The sequence below is a fragment of the Taudactylus pleione genome, unplaced genomic scaffold (genome assembly GCF_031769625.1).
Source record: "Taudactylus pleione unplaced genomic scaffold, aTauple2 ptg000830l, whole genome shotgun sequence".
Taxonomy (NCBI): Eukaryota; Metazoa; Chordata; class Amphibia; order Anura; family Myobatrachidae; genus Taudactylus; species Taudactylus pleione.
Genome location: NW_028285232.1, coordinates 318,274 through 340,589, shown reverse-complemented (window position 1 = coordinate 340,589; position 22,316 = coordinate 318,274). Strand labels below are relative to the sequence as shown.

Below are 22,316 nucleotides of genomic sequence, written 5' to 3'. Positions count from 1 at the left end.
GATCTTGTCTATGAGATGCAGCTGTATGTGTACCTCGCTGACTCAGTGATGTCTGTGGATCTTGTCTATGAGCCGCAGCTGTACGTGTACCTCGCTGAGTCAGTGATGTCCGTGGATCTTGTCTATGAGCCGCAGATGTACGTGTACCTCGCTGAGTCAGTGATGTCCGTGGATCTTGTCTATGAGCCGCAGCTGTACGTGTACCTCGCTGAGTCAGTGATGTCCGTGGATCTTGTCTATGAGCCGCAGCTGTACGTGTACCTCGCTGAGCCGGTGATGTCCGTGGATCTTGTCTATGAGCCGCAGCTGTACGTGTACCTCGCTGAGCCGGTGATGTCCGTGGATCTTGTCTATGAGCCGCAGCTGTATGTGTTTACTTCGCTGAGTCGGTGATGTCCGTGGATCTTTTCTATGAGCCACAGCTGTACGTGTACCTCGCTGAGTCAGTGATGTCCGTGGATCTTGTCTATGAGCCGCAGCTGTATGTCTACCTCGCAGAGTCAGTGAATTCCGTGGATCTTGTTTATGAGCCGCAGCTGTACGTGTACCTCGCTGAGGCAGTGATGTCCGTGGATCTTGTCTATGAGCCGCAGCTGTACGTGTACCTCGCTGAGCCGGTAATGTCCATGGATCTTGTCTATGAGCCACAGCGGTACCTGTACCTCGCAGAGTCAGTGAATTCCGTGGATCTTATCTATGAGCCACAGCTGTACGTGTACCTCGCTGAGCCGGTGATGTCCGTGGATCTTGTCTATGAGCTGCAGCTGTATGTGTACCTCGCTGACTCAGTGATGTCCGTGGATCTTGTCTATGAGCCGCAGCTGTACGTGTACCTCGCTGACTCAGTGATGTCCGTAGATCTTGTCTATGAGCCGCAGATGTACGTGTACCTCGCTGAGTCAGTGATGTCCGTGGATCTTGTCTATGAGCCGCAGCTGTACGTGTACCTCGCTGAGTCAGTGATGTCCGTGGATCTTGTCTATGAGCCGCAGCTGTACGTGTACCTCGCTGAGCCGGTGATGTCCGTGGATCTTGTCTATGAGCCGCAGCTGTACGTGTACCTCGCTGAGCCGGTGATGTCCGTGGATCTTGTCTATGAGCCGCAGCTGTATGTATTTACTTCGCTGAGTCCGTGATGTCCGTGGATCTTGTCTATGAGCCACAGCTGTACGTGTACCTCGCTGAGTCAGTGATGTCTGTGGATCTTGTCTATGAGCCGCAGCTGTATGTGTACCTCGCTGACTCAGTGAATACCGTGGATCTTGTCTATCAGCCGCAGCTGTACGTGTACCTCGCTGACTCAGTGATGTCCGTGGATCTTGTCTATGAGTCGCAGCTGTATGTGTACCTCGCAGAGTCAGTAAATTCCGTGGATCTTGTCTATGAGCCGCAGCTGTATGTGTACCTCTCTGATTCAGGGAATTCCGTGGATCTTGTCTATGAGCTGCAGCTGTACGTGTACCTCGCTGAGTCAGTGAATTCCGTGGATCTTGTCTATGAGCCGCAGCTGTACGTGTACCTCGCTGACTCAGTGATGTCCGTGGATCTTGTCTATGAGCCGCAGCTGTACGTGTACCTCGCTGAGTCGGTGATATCTGTGGATCTTGTCTATGAGCCACAGCTGTACGTGTACCTTGCTGAGGCATTGACGTCCGTGGATCTTCAAACTGACTGTCAATTCCAAATAGTGAGAACAAACAGTTGCTCCCACCCGATTGTCAGGAATCTGTTCTGACATCAGTGTTGGCCATTCTGGATACTACAGCACTGGAGGTTCTGATAACTCTGTGGAGTACATTCCCAACATACGCTAAGATTGCCTAGTAAGCCTCTAGTAGTGGCATGGAAAAGTGAGGTGTTGCTTTATCACATATTTCCCTGCCCGCTCCATATTGGTCATACTTGCCTACCCTCCCGAATTCCGCGGGAGACTCCCGCTTTAAGGTGGGAGCTCCCGCTACCCCAGAATATAAAGTGAATCCCCCGCTTTCTCCACTATCTCATCAAAAATCCGGACTGCGCATGCACGAGTCCGGATGAGATGGGGGCAGGGCTTGAGGACGCCTCAACGCGCTTCTTTCAGGACGTCACAGCTAATACTATAAGCCGGCCACCGCGGGCTTGTGAGTAGCGGTGGCCGGCAACTTAGCCCGGCACACAGTCACTGGCTTCCCCGGAGCCCGATTACAGTGTGGACGCCTGTGTGTGAAATAACGAGGTAGCACAAGGGCGTGTGGTCAGCAGCGCAGCCTGTGTGGCTACAGTGCCCTTACCTCTTCACATTGCAGCGCGACCCGCTCCTTCCTTCGCTCCACGGCAGTCATGCTACCACTGCAGGAACAATGAGAACTGTGCAGCAGCAGAGTCATAAATATAATTCTTGCGCCACTAGATAAAGTCATCAAATATTCCTCTGTAAAATATAGGGATGATGATGTCAGTCACCAACGTTTCTTGTACAATTTTACTGTCTCAAATCTTCTTATGGCCCAGGATAACACTTTAATGAATACTCCAAAGATCATGTGAACCAGAAGAAAATAAAGTTTCTGTATGGTGAAGTCCGTTCAAACAAACTTTATTCGCACATCAACATATAAAAACACAATCCCCAGGATGAGGAAGACTTATTATTGGTGAGTTGAAACGCGTTGGTGTGTGACTGGTACCGTGGGGGGATATCTCCAAGACTGAAGCAAGTCCACGAGTCATTCCCAGGAGACGTAGTGGTTTTTTACCATCTTATGCTTGCTTGGGTGTTAGGAGACTACACCCCTACAACACGGTACACGGCTAATTTTTACCCTATCCTGGGGATTGTGTTTTTATATGTTGATGTGGGAATAAAGTTTGTTTGAACGTACTTCACCATACAGAAACTTTATTTTCTTCTCGTTCATATGATCTTTGGAATATTCATTAAAGTGTTATCCTGGGCCATAAGAAGATTTGAGACAGTAAAATTGTACAAGAAACGTTGGTGACTGACATCATCGGATCTATTCCCTATATTTTACAGAGGAATATTTGGTGACTTTATCTAGTGGTGCAAGAATTATATCTCTATATATTTGTGTGACTTTTATTTGGAGGAATAGAGACTTCTCCTATGTAGTTCTTTGCAGCCTGAATAGTTTATGTGAAGCGCTGGTGCATTTTCTACTGTGTTTTAAGCAGAGTCATAAATACCTGGTAAGTGAAAAACTGTGGAGACTGGACACTGACCCGGGAAGGAATAGTTGAGGGAGGCAGCTAACTCCCAGTACACACTGACATAGGGTATTATTGTTATTATTTACAATAAAGGGGGCTGTGTAGTGATATATGAGGGGAGGAGGACACAGCTCCCAGCACACACTGATTTGTGGTATTATTATATAGAGGGGAGAAGACTGTACATAGGACACATCCTGCACCGCTGTAACAGCATTGAGACACCAGCCCACGCACAGCAACTGGACAGCCGTGACTCTTGCCCACAACCGCATTTTGAAGTATCTGAACCTAATCTCCTGTTATCGCCAGTGTCTCACCCCTGAGTAGAAATAGATATGGGTGACGTCAGGATACATCTGCTGAATGGAATCTATCCACTACCAAATAGATACGCCCATAGGTAACGCTAGACACGCCCTTAGGGCGGAGCATGGCACACCCCCTCGATGTCATATACTACAACCGACTATAATCTCCCTGAAACTCATTTTCAAAAGTAGGTAAGTATGATATTGGTTACTGACCATGACAGAACGAAGTGCTGAGAATATTGGCTAAACTTTTGTATAGCTCCAAAACCTGTCACTGCGTTGCGGCAGCTGCTAATCGCAGATGTGAAGATTAGGCCTTGAGCTTTTCCATTGCTGGATGCTACAGATTGGTATCTGTGGTGTATTTTTTATCACACATGACTTGTTTTATGTTTCTTCCTCTTCTGTTACAGATAAATTGTACAGATTACAGATATTTACTAACGAACTAAAGTTTGGAATCACTAAGACATTTCTTGGGTTTTGAAAGATTTGATATTTTCAAATTAAAGTGATTTAAAATATAGCTAAGATTATTGTGAATGACTGTTACTGAAATAAATTACTGATATAATATTTATTATTAACATATTACTGCAAAGCTCCAATTTGGCACTATATGGCTGGCACTATACGGACCAGCACATCCTCCCAATGCTGGCTCCCTTCATGCCCTGGGGATGGTCCGTGGCTAGATTCTTTTGGGGTTCCCTGCGCCTCAGACGTGAACCCCATAATGTTAGGGACGCCAGTATAGAGGAGCCTTGATGCTGGCCTGGCGCTTATTCATATATTTGCAAATGTATGTAACTAATACCTCTGGATTTCTATTATTATATAGGATTCAAGTATTTTTGCTGATATTGCTGCAGTGTGCTGGAGGGCAAATCCCTATTTTCTGTGGTTCAGTGTAAACCCTGCCCTTTACAAGCACCTGTGCAATGTCATTAAGCTGATGTGAGCGACCACCATACTTTTTGTTCGTGTATAGGAATCAGCCTGAGACGCAGGTAGATCTGCATAAGCCATCTGGGCTTATTCTCCAGTAAGACAGGGAGCTAACCGAACTGCCCATTGCTCCTCTGGCTATTTTAGCTGGGCTGCCGTGCATTCAAAGGTACACAGGAACGCTTCTATGTCATCCGCTCCCATCCACACTTCCGTATATCCACCTGTGCTACATTTTATTCTTTCATATTTTCTGACTTGGGCCCAGATTCAGAGCCGGACGCTCTGACCAGAGCGCTCGCTCTGAATCAGGGCCCACCTACATAAAAATGGAGCGTCCTCCTGGACGCTTGTATAGCTGTGGGTCACCACCCACAGCATATACGAGCGTGCAGGATGATGGTCGCGATGGTCTTGAGTTTCTCAACCGCAAGGCCAGGAGTGATTTTGGCTCTATCAGAGCCAAAATCATTCCCACTGACATCACTAGTGACATCACTAGTGATGTCAGTGGGGCCGGCTTCTGATGGTAGGCATTCCCTTGGGAACGCCTCCGTCTGGCAGGCACGCCCCCGGCACGCCCACCAAAGGGGGCGTGCTGTCAGTCACCATCGACAGCACGCCCCCTTTGATCAGACACTACGAGCGAAGGAAAGTCCTTCGCTCGTCGCGTCTCGCAGTGCAGACCATCGCGTCTCGCAGTGCAGACCATCGACCCAATTGCGAGCGGACAGCTGCTCGTGAGTGGGTCTGAATCAGGGCCTTGGTTTGTAACATGATATTTTGTAGCAATATGTGGTGGATACAATGTATGGTTTCTGTTATTGTTTTTATTATTTGATGTACTTTGTATTTGTTTGCAATATTACAATGCAATTAATTACAGCTGTGGATATTTTAATGAGCCCGGTACCTTTCAATGAGGCCAGTACTATTTAAAGAGATGTTTGCATAATGCCAGCCAGCCTCCTGACGAATGAAGAAACCGGTAGGGGCGTGGTTTGGCATTTGAGATTGTGGTCGGAAGCCAGCTCCCGGAGAGCCGCTTGGAGACGTCCAGGTCAGCGGCCGGTGATTGCCTTGTTCCTTCGTTATATGCTGTATACACTTGCGGTAGTGTAAGACCGCCTTTTCTGGTACGCTTAATTGGTTATTGGGAAGATTGCACTTAAAACGCTTATACTTTTAAAGCACTATGTGGCGCCCACTGTCTCTGTTTTACTTTTAGTGTTTACCCCCGGCTGGATTCGGGTTTTTTGGGGAAGACGCCGATCCATACCATCTTTGGGATCTTTGCTTTATTCCATTATATAGGAGGAATTCTAAGTGGCTATTACACAATCATTTGTTTGAAACAGAACATTTCTCTTGTCTCAAGGACATTTGGTATTCATTTTATTGAAGTGCACTGATTGTCTTGTATTTGTGTGTGTGTGTGTATATATATATATATATTATATATATATATATACATACATATATAGATAGATATATGTGTGTGTATGTATGTATGGATATATATATATATATATATATATATATATATATATATATATATATTTATATAATACACCAGAAAGTACAGAAGTGCTGTGGGTCAAAGCCATTTGTTATATTAAAAAAAATAAAAAATAGTAAGCACTGTTCCTGCGGTTTTAGTGTATTTGAATAAATGGGCGTGTCTTTCACAGTTACAACCAATCGGACGTAGTCATCATTAGCAGCTTTGCAGTCATCACTATCTACTTTTACACTTTAATATGGGGCTAAGCTGACACAAGTCTGACCCCTCCAGCAGGCTGCGTTTTGGGCATTTTTGGTGTCCTTGAGACTATACGCCCAGAACACGCCCTTATTGTACTTTACTGCAGTTGCCTTCACACCCCTTTCTGTGATTCCATCATTATTTCAGCCCCGGTATCAGCTCCTAGTTGCAGCCAATCACCATTCAGACCAAAAACTATGTGGCTTCTGCAGAAATAAAAAACGCAAAATATAAAATGTAAAACTGACTCCGAATTACGCCCATTGTTAGATATGATCACATTGATACTCTCCCTCTTATACATTGTAACACAGTATCATCCTCTATTTCTATATGTGTAAATAAGATTTCACTCAGTTTCTTAGGTCACCAGATAATGACCCCAAACTCCCCCCCCCTCACCCTTTCAACTTTTTCCTCTTTTAGGCTAAAGAAACCTACGACGAGGCCATGAGTCAGGGGCAGCAGGCGTTCCTCCTGGAGGAAGACGAGAGCTCTGCCGACATATTCAGCTGCAGCGTTGGGAATCTACCCCCCGGTCAGGAGGCCGAGGTGACCCTGAAATACGTGCAGGAGCTGCCTGTGGAGGCGGATGGAGCTGTGCGCTTTGTACTTCCTGCCGTCCTCAACCCCAGATACACCCCAAAAGGTACAGCCAGAGAATGAGCGTATCCTCGTGCCAGAGCGTAAGCTCACAGTCATGTCTCATATCAGTAATAAGTAATCTTATGGTTTTTCATTACATACATATTAGGGTAAATGACACCAATCACAGACATGTATCACCATCCTCAGCTTTGTTGCCATATCTAACATTACTGTAACACTTAGGGGTCAATCCTATTAGTCCCGAGTTGGCTCATGTCACAAGTAAGTGCAGCTATATGAGCACCTACTGTACCTCCAAACTCGCTGAGTGTTGTTCGTAGCCTCCTAGGGCTGCTGCGTATGAAATAAGTGAGCCCTGGGTGAGTTTTAGCCACTGTAGATAGCAAGATGCGGGGCTGTTGCCGGAATTTCTACATCATTGCAACAGCAACTCGCACCCCTCACACCTAAAAGGATTGACCCCTTATACTGATCAGTCAGGATAGAGGATTGGAAAACCCCAGAGTCACCTGGTGGAGAATGACTGACTGATTATTCCCTATAGTAGCTGTGAGTCTCATTGTGTGTGAGGGGACATTACTCTGGTCACAGGCATCACCTTCCTCTCTGGGCGAGATCACAATCCCTCACACTTATCTGTGGTAGCTCTGAGTTGTCCTGAATAATGGTCCTAGCACAGCAGGACAGAGAGTAACATCTGAACTGATCATTACAAAACTAAACGCACTAAGAATGTCCTTGTGTTTGTCTCAGGCATAGTAGTAATAAATATCTTATAGTCACGTTTAGCAGGAAACTTACATTTTTGTCATTGTACCCGGAGCTGAGCACTGTACCGACCTGTTCCTCCAGCACATTGCTGGCAGCCATTTTATGCCGTATCGCATCGTATGTATGTGACTTTCCGTTTCTCTCTGACATTTAATTGTCTCCGTACAGATCACGATGTGAGTGTAACCGCCACACGCCCACAGGTGCCTATTGGGCAGATCCCATACACCCTGAGTCTGAGCGCTCACTTCCAGTCTGCGTACGGCATTGCCAAGATAGAGTCTAACTGTGACATCACCCCTCTACAATATACTGACACCGACAAGACTGCGGCCAAGGTGAGGAGATCGCACAAAAATGTGACGTTTCTCATGTAGGACTGTGTAACACACTGTAACATCAGTATTATCATTGCCATCACATAGCTTTGTAGGACTGTGTAACACACTGTAACATCAGTATTATCATTGCCATCACATAGCTTTGTAGGACTGTGTAACCCTCTGTAACATCAGTATTATCATTGCCATCACATAGCTTTGTAGGACTGTGTAACCCTCTGTAACATCAGTATTATCATTGCCATTACATAGCTTTGTAGGACTGTGTAACACACTGTAACATCAGTATTATCATTGCCATCACATAGCTTTGTAGGACTGTGTAACACACTGTAACATCAGTATTATCATTGCCATCACATAGCTTTGTAGGACTGTGTAACACACTGTAACATCAGTATCATCATTGCCATCACATAGCTTTGTAGGACTGTGTAACCCTCTGTAACATTAGTCTTATCATTGCCATTACATAGCTTTGTAGGACTGTGTAACCCACTGTAACATCAGTATTATCATTGCCATTACATAGCTTTGTAGGACTGTGTAACCCTCTGTAACATCAGTATTATCATTGCCATTACATAGCTTTGTAGGACTATGTAACCGACTGTAACATCAGTATTATCATTGCCATTACATAGCTTTGTAGGACTGTGTAACACACTATAACATCAGTATTATCATTGCCATCACATAGCTTTGTAGGACTGTGTAACCCTCGGTAACATCAGTATTATCATTGCCATTACATAGCTTTGTAGGACTGTGTAACCCTCTGTAACATTAGTATTATCATTGTCATCACATAGCTTTGTAGGACTGTGTAACCCACTGTAACATCAGTATTATCATTGCCATCACATAGCTTTGTAGGACTGTGTAACCCTCTGTAACATTAGTATTATCATTGCCATTACATAGCTTTGTAGGACTGTGTAACCCACTGTAACATTAGTATTATCATTGCCATCACATAGCTTTGTAGGACTGTGTAACACACTGTAACATCAGTATTATCATTGCCATTACATAGCTTTGTAGGACTGTGTAACCCTCTCTAACATCAGTATTATCATTGCCATCACATAGCTTTGTAGGACTGTGTAACCCACTGTAACATTAGTATTATCATTGCCATCACATAGCTTTGTAGGACTGTGTAACACACTGTAACATCAGTATTATCATTGCCATCACATAGCTTTGTAGGACTGTGTAACCCTCGGTAACATCAGTATCATCATTGCCATTACATAGCTTTGTAGGACTGTGTAACCCTCTGTAACATCAGTATTATCATTGCCATTACATAACTTTGTAGGACTGTGTAACTCTCTCTAACATTAGTGTCATCATTGCCATTACATAGCTTTGTAGGACTGTGTAACACACTGTAATATCAGTATTATCATTGCCATCACATAGCTTTGTAGGACTGTGTAACCCTCAGTAACATCATTGTTATCATTGCCATTACATAGCTTTGTAGGACTGTGTAACCCACTGTAACATCAGTATTATCATTGCCATTACATAGCTTTCTAGGACTGTGTAACACACTGTAACATTAGTATTATCATTGCCATCACATAGCTTTGTAGGACTGTGTAACCGACTGTAACATCAGTATTATCATTGCCATTACATAGCTTTGTAGGACTGTGTAACACACTATAACATCAGTATTATCATTGCCATCACATAGCTTTGTAGGACTGTGTAACCCTCGGTAACATCAGTATTATCATTCCCATTACATAGCTTTGTAGGACTGTGTAACCCTCTGTAACATTAGTATTATCATTGTCATCACATAGCTTTGTAGGACTGTGTAACACACTGTAACATTAGTATTATCATTGCCATCACATAGCTTTGTGGGACTGTGTAACCCACTGTAACATCAGTATTATCATTGCCATTACATAGCTTTGTAGGACTGTGTAACCCACTGTAACATTAGTATTATCATTGCCATTACATAGCTTTGTGGGACTGTGTAACCCTCAGTAACATCAGTGTTATCATTGTCATCACATAGCTTTGTAGGACTGTGTAAACCTCTGTAACATTAGTATTATCATTGCCATTACATAGCTTTGTAGGACTGTGTAACCCTCTGTAACATTAGTATTATCATTGTCATCACATAGCTTTGTAGGACTGTGTAACACACTGTAACATTAGTATTATCATTGCCATCACATAGCTTTGTGGGACTGTGTAACCCACTGTAACATCAGTATTATCATTGCCATTACATAACTTTGTAGGACTGTGTAACTCTCTCTAACATTAGTGTCATCATTGCCATTACATAGCTTTGTAGGACTGTGTAACACACTGTAATATCAGTATTATCATTGCCATCACATAGCTTTGTAGGACTGTGTAACCCTCAGTAACATCAGTGTTATCATTGCCATTACATAGCTTTGTAGGACTGTGTAACCCACTGTAACATCAGTATTATCATTGCCATTACATAACTTTGTAGGACTGTGTAACTCTCTCTAACATTAGTGTCATCATTGCCATTACATAGCTTTGTAGGACTGTGTAACACACTGTAATATCAGTATTATCATTGCCATCACATAGCTTTGTAGGACTGTGTAACCCTCAGTAACATCAGTGTTATCATTGCCATTACATAGCTTTGTAGGACTGTGTAACCCACTGTAACATCAGTATTGTCATTGCCATTACATAGCTTTGTAGGACTGTGTAACACTCTGTAACATTAGTGTCATCATTGCCATTACATAGCTTTGTGGGACTGTGTAACCCTCAGTAACATCAGTGTTATCATTGTCATCACATAGCTTTGTAGGACTGTGTAACCCTCTGTAACATTAGTATTATCATTGCCATTACATAGCTTTGTAGGACTGTGTAACCCACTGTAACATCAGTATTATCGTTGCCATTACATAGCTTTGTAGGACTGTGTAACCCACTGTAACATCAATATTATCATTGCCATTACATAGCTTTGTAGGACTGTGTAACCCTCTGTAACATCAGTATTATCATTGCCATTACATAGCTTTGTAGGACTGTGTAATCCACTGTAACATCAGTATTATCATTGCCATTACATAGCTTTGTAGGACTGTGTAACCCTCTGTAACATTAGTATTATCATTGCCATTACATAGCTTTGAAGGACTGTGTAACCCACTGTAACATCAGTATTATCATTCCCATTACATAGCATTGTAGGACTGTGTAACCCTCAGTAACATCAGTGTTATCATTGCCATTACATAGCTTTGTAAGACTGTGTAACCCACTGTAACATCAGTATTATCATTGCCATTACATAGCTTTGTAGGACTGTGTAACACTCTGTAAGATTAGTGTCATCATTGCCATTACACAGCTTTGTAGGACTGTGTAACCCTCAGTAACATCAGTGTTATCATTGTCATCACATAGCTTTGTAGGACTGTATAACCCTCTGTAACATTAGTATTATCATTCCCTTTACATAGCTTTGTAGGACTGTGTAACACACTGTAACGTCAGTATTATCATTGCCATTACATAGCTTTGTAGGACTGTGTAACCCACTGTAACGTTAGTGTTATCATTGCCATTACATAGCTTTGTAGGACTGTGTAACCCACTGTAACATCAGTATTATCATTGCCATTACATAGCTTTGTAGAACTGTGTAACCCTCTGTAACATTAGTATTATCATTGCCATTACATAGCTTTGTAGGACTGTGTAACCCACTGTAACATCTGTATTATCATTGCCATTACATAGCTTTGTAGGACTGTGTAACCCACTGTAACATCAATATTATCATTGCCATTACATAGCTTTGTAGGACTGTGTAACCCTCTGTAACATCAGTATTATCATTGCCATTACATAGCTTTGTAGGACTGTGTAACCCACTGTAACATCAGTATTATCATTGCCATTACATAGCTTTGTAGGACTGTGTAACCCTCTGTAACATTAGTATTATCATTGCCATTACATAGCTTTGAAGGACTGTGTAACCCACTGTAACATCAGTATTATCATTGCCATTACATAGCTTTGTAGGACTGTGTAACCCTCTCTAACATTAGTATTATCATTGCCATCACATAGCTTTGTAGGACTGTGTAACCCACTGTAACATTAGTATTATCATTGCCATCACATAGCTTTGTAGGACTGTGTAACCCACTGTAACATCAGTGTTATCATTGCCATCACATAGCTTTGTAGGACTGTGTAACACACTGTAACATTAGTATTATCATTGTCATCACATAGCTTTGTAGGACTGTGTAACCCACTGTAACATCAGTATTATCATTGCCATCACATAGCTTTGTAGGACTGTGTAACACACTGTAACATCAGTATTATCATTGTCATCACATAGCTTTGTAGGACTGTGTAACACACTGTAACATCAGTATTATCATTGTCATCACATAGCTTTGTAGGACTGTGTAACCCACTGTAACATCTGTATTATCATTGCCATTACATAGCTTTGTAGGACTGTGTAACCCACTGTAACATCAATATTATCATTGCCATTACATAGCTTTGTAGGACTGTGTAACCCTCTGTAACATTAGTATTATCATTGCCATTACATAGCTTTGAAGGACTGTGTAACCCACTGTAACATCAGTATTATCATTGCCATTACATAGCTTTGTAGGACTGTGTAACCCTCTCTAACATTAGTATTATCATTGCCATCACATAGCTTTGTAGGACTGTGTAACCCACTGTAACATTAGTATTATCATTGCCATCACATAGCTTTGTAGGACTGTGTAACCCACTGTAACATCAGTGTTATCATTGCCATCACATAGCTTTGTAGGACTGTGTAACCCACTGTAACATTAGTATTATCATTGTCATCACATAGCTTTCTAGGACTGTGTAACCCTCTGTAACATTAGTATTATCATTGCCATTACATAGCTTTGAAGGACTGTGTAACCCACTGTAACATCAGTATTATCATTCCCATTACATAGCATTGTAGGACTGTGTAACCCTCAGTAACATCAGTGTTATCATTGCCATTACATAGCTTTGTAAGACTGTGTAACCCACTGTAACATCAGTATTATCATTGCCATTACATAGCTTTGTAGGACTGTGTAACACTCTGTAAGATTAGTGTCATCATTGCCATTACACAGCTTTGTAGGACTGTGTAACCCTCAGTAACATCAGTGTTATCATTGTCATCACATAGCTTTGTAGGACTGTATAACCCTCTGTAACATTAGTATTATCATTCCCTTTACATAGCTTTGTAGGACTGTGTAACACACTGTAACGTCAGTATTATCATTGCCATTACATAGCTTTGTAGGACTGTGTAACCCACTGTAACGTTAGTGTTATCATTGCCATTACATAGCTTTGTAGGACTGTGTAACCCACTGTAACATCAGTATTATCATTGCCATTACATAGCTTTGTAGAACTGTGTAACCCTCTGTAACATTAGTATTATCATTGCCATTACATAGCTTTGTAGGACTGTGTAACCCACTGTAACATCTGTATTATCATTGCCATTACATAGCTTTGTAGGACTGTGTAACCCACTGTAACATCAATATTATCATTGCCATTACATAGCTTTGTAGGACTGTGTAACCCTCGGTAACATCAGTATCATCATTGCCATTACATAGCTTTGTAGGACTGTGTAACCCTCTGTAACATCAGTATTATCATTGCCATTACATAACTTTGTAGGACTGTGTAACTCTCTCTAACATTAGTGTCATCATTGCCATTACATAGCTTTGTAGGACTGTGTAACACACTGTAATATCAGTATTATCATTGCCATCACATAGCTTTGTAGGACTGTGTAACCCTCAGTAACATCATTGTTATCATTGCCATTACATAGCTTTGTAGGACTGTGTAACCCACTGTAACATCAGTATTATCATTGCCATTACATAGCTTTCTAGGACTGTGTAACACACTGTAACATTAGTATTATCATTGCCATCACATAGCTTTGTAGGACTGTGTAACCGACTGTAACATCAGTATTATCATTGCCATTACATAGCTTTGTAGGACTGTGTAACACACTATAACATCAGTATTATCATTGCCATCACATAGCTTTGTAGGACTGTGTAACCCTCGGTAACATCAGTATTATCATTCCCATTACATAGCTTTGTAGGACTGTGTAACCCTCTGTAACATTAGTATTATCATTGTCATCACATAGCTTTGTAGGACTGTGTAACACACTGTAACATTAGTATTATCATTGCCATCACATAGCTTTGTGGGACTGTGTAACCCACTGTAACATCAGTATTATCATTGCCATTACATAGCTTTGTAGGACTGTGTAACCCACTGTAACATTAGTATTATCATTGCCATTACATAGCTTTGTGGGACTGTGTAACCCTCAGTAACATCAGTGTTATCATTGTCATCACATAGCTTTGTAGGACTGTGTAAACCTCTGTAACATTAGTATTATCATTGCCATTACATAGCTTTGTAGGACTGTGTAACCCTCTGTAACATTAGTATTATCATTGTCATCACATAGCTTTGTAGGACTGTGTAACACACTGTAACATTAGTATTATCATTGCCATCACATAGCTTTGTGGGACTGTGTAACCCACTGTAACATCAGTATTATCATTGCCATTACATAACTTTGTAGGACTGTGTAACTCTCTCTAACATTAGTGTCATCATTGCCATTACATAGCTTTGTAGGACTGTGTAACACACTGTAATATCAGTATTATCATTGCCATCACATAGCTTTGTAGGACTGTGTAACCCTCAGTAACATCAGTGTTATCATTGCCATTACATAGCTTTGTAGGACTGTGTAACCCACTGTAACATCAGTATTATCATTGCCATTACATAACTTTGTAGGACTGTGTAACTCTCTCTAACATTAGTGTCATCATTGCCATTACATAGCTTTGTAGGACTGTGTAACACACTGTAATATCAGTATTATCATTGCCATCACATAGCTTTGTAGGACTGTGTAACCCTCAGTAACATCAGTGTTATCATTGCCATTACATAGCTTTGTAGGACTGTGTAACCCACTGTAACATCAGTATTGTCATTGCCATTACATAGCTTTGTAGGACTGTGTAACACTCTGTAACATTAGTGTCATCATTGCCATTACATAGCTTTGTGGGACTGTGTAACCCTCAGTAACATCAGTGTTATCATTGTCATCACATAGCTTTGTAGGACTGTGTAACCCTCTGTAACATTAGTATTATCATTGCCATTACATAGCTTTGTAGGACTGTGTAACCCACTGTAACATCAGTATTATCGTTGCCATTACATAGCTTTGTAGGACTGTGTAACCCACTGTAACATCAATATTATCATTGCCATTACATAGCTTTGTAGGACTGTGTAACCCTCTGTAACATCAGTATTATCATTGCCATTACATAGCTTTGTAGGACTGTGTAATCCACTGTAACATCAGTATTATCATTGCCATTACATAGCTTTGTAGGACTGTGTAACCCTCTGTAACATTAGTATTATCATTGCCATTACATAGCTTTGAAGGACTGTGTAACCCACTGTAACATCAGTATTATCATTCCCATTACATAGCATTGTAGGACTGTGTAACCCTCAGTAACATCAGTGTTATCATTGCCATTACATAGCTTTGTAAGACTGTGTAACCCACTGTAACATCAGTATTATCATTGCCATTACATAGCTTTGTAGGACTGTGTAACACTCTGTAAGATTAGTGTCATCATTGCCATTACACAGCTTTGTAGGACTGTGTAACCCTCAGTAACATCAGTGTTATCATTGTCATCACATAGCTTTGTAGGACTGTATAACCCTCTGTAACATTAGTATTATCATTCCCTTTACATAGCTTTGTAGGACTGTGTAACACACTGTAACGTCAGTATTATCATTGCCATTACATAGCTTTGTAGGACTGTGTAACCCACTGTAACGTTAGTGTTATCATTGCCATTACATAGCTTTGTAGGACTGTGTAACCCACTGTAACATCAGTATTATCATTGCCATTACATAGCTTTGTAGAACTGTGTAACCCTCTGTAACATTAGTATTATCATTGCCATTACATAGCTTTGTAGGACTGTGTAACCCACTGTAACATCTGTATTATCATTGCCATTACATAGCTTTGTAGGACTGTGTAACCCACTGTAACATCAATATTATCATTGCCATTACATAGCTTTGTAGGACTGTGTAACCCTCTGTAACATCAGTATTATCATTGCCATTACATAGCTTTGTAGGACTGTGTAACCCACTGTAACATCAGTATTATCATTGCCATTACATAGCTTTGTAGGACTGTGTAACCCTCTGTAACATTAGTATTATCATTGCCATTACATAGCTTTGAAGGACTGTGTAACCCACTGTAACATCAGTATTATCATTGCCATTACATAGCTTTGTAGGACTGTGTAACCCTCTCTAACATTAGTATTATCATTGCCATCACATAGCTTTGTAGGACTGTGTAACCCACTGTAACATTAGTATTATCATTGCCATCACATAGCTTTGTAGGACTGTGTAACCCACTGTAACATCAGTGTTATCATTGCCATCACATAGCTTTGTAGGACTGTGTAACACACTGTAACATTAGTATTATCATTGTCATCACATAGCTTTGTAGGACTGTGTAACCCACTGTAACATCAGTATTATCATTGCCATCACATAGCTTTGTAGGACTGTGTAACACACTGTAACATCAGTATTATCATTGTCATCACATAGCTTTGTAGGACTGTGTAACACACTGTAACATCAGTATTATCATTGTCATCACATAGCTTTGTAGGACTGTGTAACCCACTGTAACATCTGTATTATCATTGCCATTACATAGCTTTGTAGGACTGTGTAACCCACTGTAACATCAATATTATCATTGCCATTACATAGCTTTGTAGGACTGTGTAACCCTCTGTAACATTAGTATTATCATTGCCATTACATAGCTTTGAAGGACTGTGTAACCCACTGTAACATCAGTATTATCATTGCCATTACATAGCTTTGTAGGACTGTGTAACCCTCTCTAACATTAGTATTATCATTGCCATCACATAGCTTTGTAGGACTGTGTAACCCACTGTAACATTAGTATTATCATTGCCATCACATAGCTTTGTAGGACTGTGTAACCCACTGTAACATCAGTGTTATCATTGCCATCACATAGCTTTGTAGGACTGTGTAACCCACTGTAACATTAGTATTATCATTGTCATCACATAGCTTTCTAGGACTGTGTAACCCTCTGTAACATTAGTATTATCATTGCCATTACATAGCTTTGAAGGACTGTGTAACCCACTGTAACATCAGTATTATCATTCCCATTACATAGCATTGTAGGACTGTGTAACCCTCAGTAACATCAGTGTTATCATTGCCATTACATAGCTTTGTAAGACTGTGTAACCCACTGTAACATCAGTATTATCATTGCCATTACATAGCTTTGTAGGACTGTGTAACACTCTGTAAGATTAGTGTCATCATTGCCATTACACAGCTTTGTAGGACTGTGTAACCCTCAGTAACATCAGTGTTATCATTGTCATCACATAGCTTTGTAGGACTGTATAACCCTCTGTAACATTAGTATTATCATTCCCTTTACATAGCTTTGTAGGACTGTGTAACACACTGTAACGTCAGTATTATCATTGCCATTACATAGCTTTGTAGGACTGTGTAACCCACTGTAACGTTAGTGTTATCATTGCCATTACATAGCTTTGTAGGACTGTGTAACCCACTGTAACATCAGTATTATCATTGCCATTACATAGCTTTGTAGAACTGTGTAACCCTCTGTAACATTAGTATTATCATTGCCATTACATAGCTTTGTAGGACTGTGTAACCCACTGTAACATCTGTATTATCATTGCCATTACATAGCTTTGTAGGACTGTGTAACCCACTGTAACATCAATATTATCATTGCCATTACATAGCTTTGTAGGACTGTGTAACCCTCTGTAACATCAGTATTATCATTGCCATTACATAGCTTTGTAGGACTGTGTAACCCACTGTAACATCAGTATTATCATTGCCATTACATAGCTTTGTAGGACTGTGTAACCCTCTGTAACATTAGTATTATCATTGCCATTACATAGCTTTGAAGGACTGTGTAACCCACTGTAACATCAGTATTATCATTGCCATTACATAGCTTTGTAGGACTGTGTAACCCTCTCTAACATTAGTATTATCATTGCCATCACATAGCTTTGTAGGACTGTGTAACCCACTGTAACATTAGTATTATCATTGCCATCACATAGCTTTGTAGGACTGTGTAACCCACTGTAACATCAGTGTTATCATTGCCATCACATAGCTTTGTAGGACTGTGTAACACACTGTAACATTAGTATTATCATTGTCATCACATAGCTTTGTAGGACTGTGTAACCCACTGTAACATCAGTATTATCATTGCCATCACATAGCTTTGTAGGACTGTGTAACACACTGTAACATCAGTATTATCATTGTCATCACATAGCTTTGTAGGACTGTGTAACACACTGTAACATCAGTATTATCATTGTCATCACATAGCTTTGTAGGACTGTGTAACCCACTGTAACATCTGTATTATCATTGCCATTACATAGCTTTGTAGGACTGTGTAACCCACTGTAACATCAATATTATCATTGCCATTACATAGCTTTGTAGGACTGTGTAACCCTCTGTAACATTAGTATTATCATTGCCATTACATAGCTTTGAAGGACTGTGTAACCCACTGTAACATCAGTATTATCATTGCCATTACATAGCTTTGTAGGACTGTGTAACCCTCTCTAACATTAGTATTATCATTGCCATCACATAGCTTTGTAGGACTGTGTAACCCACTGTAACATTAGTATTATCATTGCCATCACATAGCTTTGTAGGACTGTGTAACCCACTGTAACATCAGTGTTATCATTGCCATCACATAGCTTTGTAGGACTGTGTAACACACTGTAACATTAGTATTATCATTGTCATCACATAGCTTTGTAGGACTGTGTAACCCACTGTAACATCAGTATTATCATTGCCATCACATAGCTTTGTAGGACTGTGTAACACACTGTAACATCAGTATTATCATTGTCATCACATAGCTTTGTAGTACTGTGTAACACACTGTAACATCAGTATTATCATTGTCATCACATAGCTTTGTAGAAATGAAGATAAGAGCTTGTAATAGAGGAGGACCAGCTATTGGCAGTCAGAGTAATATGGTTGGGAAGTGTGTGCAAGTACAAATCCTGATTGGATGACTGCAGCTACTGTCCAATCAGGTGATGAATTCACTTCCCACCTCCTGATATGCAGATTTCATCCTCCTGTCCCCTTCTGGGCTTTATAATACAGTATGGGCCAATGTAATAGGGTGAGAGTTTACAAAATGTGAGAGTTTAGCAGTTTTAAACTCGCCCAATGTAATAGAGTCCGAGAACAGCCAAAAAAACTATCATGCAGATGTTTTCCCATTTTGAAGCTAAAACTCGACCAGTGTGAGAGGTTACTGCTAAACTCTCACATTTCCTAAACTCTCACCCTACTATATTTGGCCTTATGTCTTCTCTGGCTGCTCGCAAGCAGCGGGCACGGTAATGGTGAGGATCTCAGAGGAACAGCGGGCAGAAGTCCTAATCACATGGTAACGGTGAGGATCTCAGAGGAATGGTCCCACTGAAATGATTCACTGTAACATATTAAAGAAGGCGGTTGTCCCAAAGTACAAAAGCTCATTTCTTTTTCTTGTCCCATGGGGACACAGGGACAACGACCAGGGTATAAGGCTGTGCAGAAGGACTGGGCACCAAATAGTTAATCTTGTTACAGACCTCAGAGAGCACAGTCTCCTCACATATACCCGGCCCCCAGCCCCATGCAGCCCAGTTCTAGTTTGGTGGGCACACGTGGGCCATTGTAGCTTCTAGTCTTTAATTTATTCTACATATGTTTGAGTGGGCAGCACAGAACATCCTAACAGACAACCCCTGCCCAGTGGCCTTGGCGCTGATGATCAGGTCAGTAACCTCGGCCGTGTCCTCCACAAACATAGCCGCAGCCTGAGGAGCACAGCTAAGGCGGCACCCTGCTTTCAGAGAGCTGCATTGGCATGGCTTCACCCGCCGGCATTGGAGTTTGCTGGTGGGTCTTTGACAAGTGCGTGGCCTGGGCCGCCCTTACTCCCGCTCGACCACCAGGTAATGAGGCACTGCTATGGAGGTGGCCATTTGGGGGATCTATGTTAGAAAGGCTCTCCCCATTGGCTCCTCCCCCGGCCCCTGGTGCAGTCCCTCACGAGGCTTCCCGCCAGAGGGATGTTCTTCCTCCTCCTTTCCCTCCCACAGAGATGATAAGCGGCCATTTTCTGTACAGCAGCCAGCTGCAGCTTGATCTCTGGAGAGCTGGGCTCCTGTCTCCCTTTATACCTCACTCACTCAAGGTAAGACTATACAGTTTGGGTCCTTCCAGCTGAATGGGGCTTGGACTGATGAGGTCTCACTGCGCATTTTATATATATATATATTAGGGGTGAGCGGGTTCGGATTTCTGAAATCCGAACCCCCCCGAGCCCCCCCGATCCGAGGCCGATCCGAGTCAGGCTCGACTTTTCCTGCCTGACTCGGATCTGAAATCGAGGCAAAACGTCATCATCCCGCCTTTCGGGTCTCGCGGGTTTTGGATCCTATATAAGGTACCCGTGTTGGCGCCATTTTCTCACTCGGCTGTGGACAGTGAAGAGGGAGGGTGGGAGTTAGGGCTGGCTGGGCTGTGTAGTGTAGTGTAGTGTAGTGTAGTGTAGTGCAGAGTAGTGTTGTGCTGTACTGTGCTGCGCTGTGCTCCTGTTGTCCATAGGGGCTGTGTCCACTACTTCAAAGTCCATAGGGGCTGGCTGTGTTGTGCTGTGCTGCTGTTGTTAATAGGGGCTGTGTTCACTACTTCAAAGTCCATAGGGGCTGGCTGGACTGTGTTGTGCAGTCAGTTCTCCATAGGGGCTGTGTCCACTCCAAAGTCCTGTGCAGTGTCCCAGTCCTAAAGGGGTGCTGTAGTGTTGTCCAGGGGGTGCTCTGTCCATCAAGGGTGCTCCCCCCAAGTGCTAAAAAAAAACATATTTTCTTTGTTTGTGAATCGTGTGCGCAGTAGCCGCACGTGCATCAACAAAGTAGTGCCAAGCGTGCGCCTGTGTCATAAGTAAAGGGCCGGCTGGCTTGACCGTTAAAGGGTGCTGTAACCCCCAAAGTACACTCCAGTCCAAACCAAATAAAAAAATATTTTCTGTGTTTGTGAATTGTGTGCGCAGTAGCCGCACGTGCATCAACAAAGTAGTGCCAAGCGTGCGCCTGTGTCATAAGTAAAGGGCCGGCTGGCTTGACCGTTAAAGGGTGCTGTAACCCCCAAAGTACACTCCAGTCCAAACCAAATAAAAAAATATTTTCTGTGTTTGTGAATTGTGTGCGCAGTAGCCGCACGTGCATCAACAAAGTAGTGCCAAGCGTGCGCCTGTGTCATAAGTAAAGGGCCGGCTGGCTTGACCGTTAAAGGGTGCTGTAACCCCCAAAGTACACTCCAAACCAAATAAAAAAATATTTTCTGTGTTTGTGACTTGTGTGCACTGTGGCTGCACGTGCATCAACAAAGGAGCAGCGCCAAGTGTGCGCCTGTATCCCATAAGTAAAGAGCCGGCTGGCTCATTTCTTATAGGGTGGTGTAACCCACAAAGTGCACTACTCTCCAGCAAAAATAAAAAACATATTTTCTGTGTTTGTGTGCGCCTTAGCCGCACGTATATATCAATATAACATAAATGGAGGACCAAACTTTCTCCGATAAAAATAAAATAGGGAAAGATCAAGAACCACTTCCTCCTAGTGCTGTTGCTGCTGCTGGGAGTTGTTCATCATCCCAGAGAGGAAGTAGGAACACCACTACTTTTACTAAACAATTGACCCTCCAACAGTCCCTAGCGATGAGGATGAAGTACGACAGCAGTCATCCTGAAGCAAAACGTATAACTGAGGCCTTGACTGCTATGTTGGTGTTAGACGTGCGTCCGGTATCCGCCATTAGTGCAGTGGGATTTAGACAATTGATGGAGGTAGTGTATCCCCGGTTCCAAATCCCGTCTAGATTCCACCTGCATCCTCAATGCAGCAGCGACAAGCGTGCGTCTGTCTGTTAAAGGGTGGTGTAACCCTCAAAGTGCGCTCCACAAACAATAAAAATATTCTT

At 42.1% G+C, this 22,316-nt stretch overlaps 1 protein-coding gene across 7 annotated transcripts in view; it reads left to right on the top strand.

The window, feature by feature from the left end:
- Window positions 1–22,316, top strand: part of LOC148474560 (von Willebrand factor A domain-containing protein 5A-like) — a 259,425-nt gene that overhangs the window by 54,974 nt on the left and 182,135 nt on the right. For all 7 annotated transcript variants that reach the window (XM_088458408.1, XM_088458407.1, XM_088458406.1 and 4 more), the window contains 2 exons: window positions 6,667–6,889; window positions 7,789–7,958. In XM_088458408.1, coding sequence (XP_088314534.1) covers window positions 6,667–6,889; window positions 7,789–7,958 — 393 coding nt within the window. The remainder of the gene's footprint in view (window positions 1–6,666; window positions 6,890–7,788; window positions 7,959–22,316) is intronic.